This window comes from Montipora foliosa, chromosome 7 (genome assembly GCF_036669935.1).
Source record: "Montipora foliosa isolate CH-2021 chromosome 7, ASM3666993v2, whole genome shotgun sequence".
Classification (NCBI taxonomy): domain Eukaryota; kingdom Metazoa; phylum Cnidaria; class Anthozoa; order Scleractinia; family Acroporidae; genus Montipora; species Montipora foliosa.
Window position 1 is genome coordinate 21,032,361 of NC_090875.1, and position 5,000 is coordinate 21,037,360.

Consider the following 5,000-nt stretch of genomic DNA (forward strand, 5'->3'; position numbering starts at 1 on the left):
AAAGATATAAAATTATTATAAAAGGTACTTAATTTTAAATTCTAAAATGTACTTCTAGCAATGTTATTTCAATATTTCTACGAGCCGATTTTCCGCAATTTGCCTTTTTTCCAATGTTTGCCCCCCAGCATAACACATGGCTAATTTGCATGACAATTTGAAAACCAACATGGCGGCTGTCGTGAATAAGGCCAATTTCAAGAGATTGTCTCATTAGAAGGACTAGCTCGTTGACACTAGGGAGCTTTAGCAACGACAACGGCGATGGCAACGAGAACATCACAAATTTGCATATTCAGTAGGCAAAAACAATATCTTTGCACGCTCTGCACGTGCGTTTTTCATTTTTGTCCATTTCGTTGACGTCGTCAGCAAAACAACAACGTGAAATAGCCAATTTTGAGGTTTTATGGAGGACGTCAGCACTTGAAGATAAATTTTCATTTTCTCCCCCAAATTAAGCTTGACTCATATCGGTTTCATTCTTGAGGGACTGCCACACCGTGGTCATGTTAAAAAGCTTGGAATAGTCTCAAAGTGATTACAATAATGGGAATTCATGTTTTGAGATGACGTTCTCGTTTCCGTCGTCGTTGCTAAAGCTCCCTACTGTCTCTACCAATTGCGCTATCAAGGCAGCTGGAAGCGGGTCATTTCGTGAGTTCGTGATGAACCCCTAGAGGATGTGAAATTGGAAAGATAACGTATTAACAGACGTATATCTTTCCTTCTTTACTGCTCAAGTGACATTCATACAGTAACTGCAAGGTAAAAAAAAATTAACACAGTTTGCTGGCCTTATTTTGTCAGTACAGGTTGCTGCAGTTTCCACCATCGTGAATCACTCGCTCTTGATTCCCTTCGTGTTTAGTAACTACACGCGCCCTTTAGGCTCAGTGTCTAAGTTTCCTCAGAGCTGTAAATACAGGATGTGGGAAGCGCTGAGAGCTTCTACTGCTGCACCAGGATTCTTTGAGGAATACAAACTTGGAAATGATATTCATCAGGTGTGTTAAAAAAAATCCTCTTTAATCGTTCAACCTCATTCAACATTGCTCAAATTGTTGAATGCTAGCTTTAAAAAGGTCCTCGTCGATTACCGCAACAAGAGAGCCTCTGCAAAGTTCCATAAGGAACAGCTCAGATGGAGATGAAAGAAGTCTACTTCTCGTTTGTTTTTACATGCTGTAATCTCAGTTTTTCTCAGATTCGTAAAATCCATCTCGAACCCTCTCGCCCCTAAGGGGTGCCCCATTGAGGAGTAAAATCGTCTGGAGTTAGACAGAGTAAAATCTGTAAGTGCCACTCTTTGGACAGTTAAGATAAATTTAAAAAATGGGGCACCTTTCAGGAAACCGCAGTGCCTATCTGTTCCTTGACTGGGATTTTCCGAGCAAAGACAGTCTGGTACGCTTATCGTGCACGCCCGGGTTCCTGGAGAGCCAATTCGCTTTAAATCTCTTTAACCCAGGAACAAAATTGTTTGTTATACCTCCCAACTCAAATACGTTTTGTGATTGGAGGAGAATGTGTCACGTGTCATTGGTCAAAACTTCATGACGCCCTAGGGCAACAACAACTTGAACTTTCGACTCACACATGATCAGGTCGTGCACCTTTGAAACGGCGGCAAATCTGTACGCCAGCCGACGTCAAGCAAATAATTTTTATCTGTGTATTGTTCTATTTTGAGTTGGGAGGTATAACAAAACACTTAATGACTGGCCCCTCGGGAAACAGTGAGTTTTGTTTCCCCTCGACCTCAATGTTTCCCTCGGCTTCGCCTCGGGGAACATTGAGGGTCTCGGGGAAACAAAACTCACTGTTTCCTTTGGGGCCAGTCATTAAGTGCTTATTGTTTTCCTCTTTCTCTCGATGTTCGTCGATCTTCGTCGGTGCGCAGACACTGGATCATTTTTCGCGCCAAATTTTCGACAAACTGGTCAAACTTGTTTTCATTATCACTAATCCAGGATTAGTTCATCGAGGGATAAATCTGCTTTCAGGAAGGTTTTCTAATCCTATGTTAGTTATCCTAGGGATATGAAGCCTTAGCACCGTTTAACTTCTAATCGGAAAGTAGTTTTTAATCGACTTTCCATAAAACCGGGCCAGGGTTCTTGATGTGTCTTAGCTAGGAAGATCTTACTTAAGTCACTAGAAGTATTCTTCTTGCGCGGGACCAAGTATAACGTTTCATGTGGAGTGAATGCAGACAGAGCATTTAACGGCCAACTAAAGTAAATCAGCAGAGAACCTGTATTTATTCACGATGACATTTAAATCTTAAAGACAGGTCACATTAAGAAACCCAAATTGAGGAGACGACCATGCGTGCTGTGGGTTTTGATTCCGGGATCACCGAAGGAACATTAGTTTTGTGATGAGAGATAGCGAGATTGAAACCAGGAATATCTGTGTATGCAAAACTAGCGTCCTAACAGCATCGCCACGTCGCCTTCATACATCATCGCCTCCTCCTCCATCTTCTCCCTCTGAGAACGCATGTTTTATGAGTCAAATGAGTCAATGAGTCAATGAGTCATGAGTCAATGAGACTCACAGTCAATATAGCAATAATGTGTTGATTAAGCCTAAGCCCTCGTTTCAGTGCTTAGGCCTAAGCACTCTCTGAAATTTTAGCTTTCATTTTATGGTTTAATTAACTGCACTAACTCGTTGACTCATTGACTCATAAATACTTAACACTCTCTCCCTCTACATAACATTAGGGAGCTTTAGCAACGATGACGGGAACGGCAACGAGAACGTCACCTCAAAACATAAATTTGCGTTATTGTAATCACTTCGCGACTAGTCCAAGCTCTTAAACATGACAATGTTGTGGCAGTCCCTCAAGAATCAAACCGATGTGAGTCACGCTTATTTTAGGGGAGAAAACGAAAATTTATCTCAAAGTGCTGACATCCTCAATAAAACCTCAAATTTGGCTATTTCACGTTGTTGTTTTGCTGACGACGGCAACGAAATGGACAAAAATGAAAAACGCACGTGCAGAGCGTGCAAAGCTATTTTTCCTTCCCACTAAATATGCAAATTTGTGACGTTCTCGTTGCCGTCGTCGTCGCCGTTGTCGTTGCTAAAGCTCCCTATTGCCTGCAAACAGGAGCGGACACTTCAAAAGATTCCTCCAAACTTTTATTTGAATTTGGCTTGACAGATTCTCTCCCTCGTGTTTTTATAGGACGGTGGCCTTCTTACAAACAACCCTTGCTCGATTGCTATTCACGAAGCTCGGCTTTTGTGGCCAGACGAACCGTTTCAGTGTATTGTGTCCGTGGGGACTGGAAAGTACAAGGGGAGGTCTGGACCGAGCACGGTTGAGTTTAGCAGTTTACGAGAGAAACTTCTTAAAGTAGTGGCCAGTGCGACGGATACTGAAGGTAAGGGCGGGTTTTTAGCTGGGTTACACCTTAATTAATGCGCGCAACCGCAGTGACGCCTGCTCCCGTCTGGCCTTGCAGCTCATTCGCTTGAGTAACGGTGATCAATTAGTTCTAAAAGAAATCAGTTTGGGTATTTATATTCTGGAATAGCCTGAAAATAAGCCGGCACTAGAATTCTTGCGTTAGTGCGTCTTTCGATCAGCGATATTTCAAAGAAAAAGGGTTAGGTGGGCTTGGCCATGTGGGGAAAGGAAAGGAAAGGAACTTTATTGGTCGATTTAGTTGCCGGAGCACTAATTGGGGACACTGTAAAGTGAAATTAACAATCAACGCAAATCAAGTCAAATGTTGGTTTTTGAGGAGAGGGGAAACCGGAGTACCCGGAGAAAACCTCTCGATGCAGAGTAGAGAACCAACAAACTCAACCCACATACGACGCCGAATCGAGAAATCGAACCCGGGCCACATTGGTGGGGCTTAGTTGTTCGAGAGGTACATAACGCTATTCATTACCCCGGAGGGATTTTCCCATAAGCGAACTCCCGAGGAGGAATCATTGGGTCTCTTTCATTCACCTAGGCCCTCATTTTATTGTATTATCTAAATTTAGAATACGGGGCCGGCAAAAGGCCAATCAGATTGGGCCTCTGACCACATCGCTTCTGATTGGTATGCAACCAAGTCGCCGCACGAGGGCTTGCTGTACTTAATGCCAAATGGGGGATCGTGCTAGGAACACAATACCGCTATGTTTCTTTTCCGCAAATCTAGCAGTGGCCGTCCTAAAAACAGATATTATCGAGCGTAAGCAACGACAACGGCGACGGCAACGAGAATGTCACAAATTTGCATATTTAGTGGGCAAAAACAATAGCTTTGCACGCCCTGCACGTGCGTTTTTCACTTTTGTCCATTTCTTTGCCGTCGTCAGCAAAGCAACAACGTAAAATAGCCAAATTTGAGATGTTGTTTGTTTACCAAATTTCCGGCGAAAACGGGATTTCTTGAAAGGTAGTCCAAAATTCCCAAACGGAATTTCCAAACGGAAAACGTGTTTACCATTTGCATTTCCCCATGATTTTGCCTCCCTCCAGACTCTCTCGGTAAACTTGAACGAACTTTGTAAATGCTACACGCCGATCCCAACTAAATTTCCTATTCGGGAGTTTTTGCTTACCATTTGAACAAACCTGGTACCAACCGGTTTCTGTTTGTAAATGGTAAACAACCGTTATCAAGAACATCAGTTCTTAATTTTCTCCCCTAAATTACAGTAAGTGCAGTTCAGACGAGTATCATTTTTGAGGAACTACCACACCCTTGTCATATTAAAATGGTTGAAATAGTCATGAAGTAATTACAATAACGCGAATTTATATTTTGAGATGACGTTCTCGTTGCCGTCGCCGTTGTCGTTGCTTTTGTTAGGGAGTTTAAAGAAAGAGGACAGCTCCTGCAACGAAAGCGTCAGTCCAAAATGAAACTTCGCGCTATCGCATGTATTTCGCGATTATTCCGTCTTGCTCACCTTGTACATTACGGGCGAACTATCCTGTAACTGGATGGGTACGAACGGTTTTAACGTCAAAACAG

General features: G+C 42.8%; 1 protein-coding gene across 1 annotated transcript in view; it reads left to right on the top strand.

The window, feature by feature from the left end:
- Positions 1–5,000, top strand: part of LOC138010397 (calcium-independent phospholipase A2-gamma-like) — a 9,384-nt gene that overhangs the window by 3,423 nt on the left and 961 nt on the right. The window contains exons 4-5 of the mRNA XM_068857349.1: positions 816–1,007; positions 3,206–3,404. Of these exons, the coding sequence (XP_068713450.1) occupies positions 816–1,007; positions 3,206–3,404 (391 nt within the window). The remainder of the gene's footprint in view (positions 1–815; positions 1,008–3,205; positions 3,405–5,000) is intronic.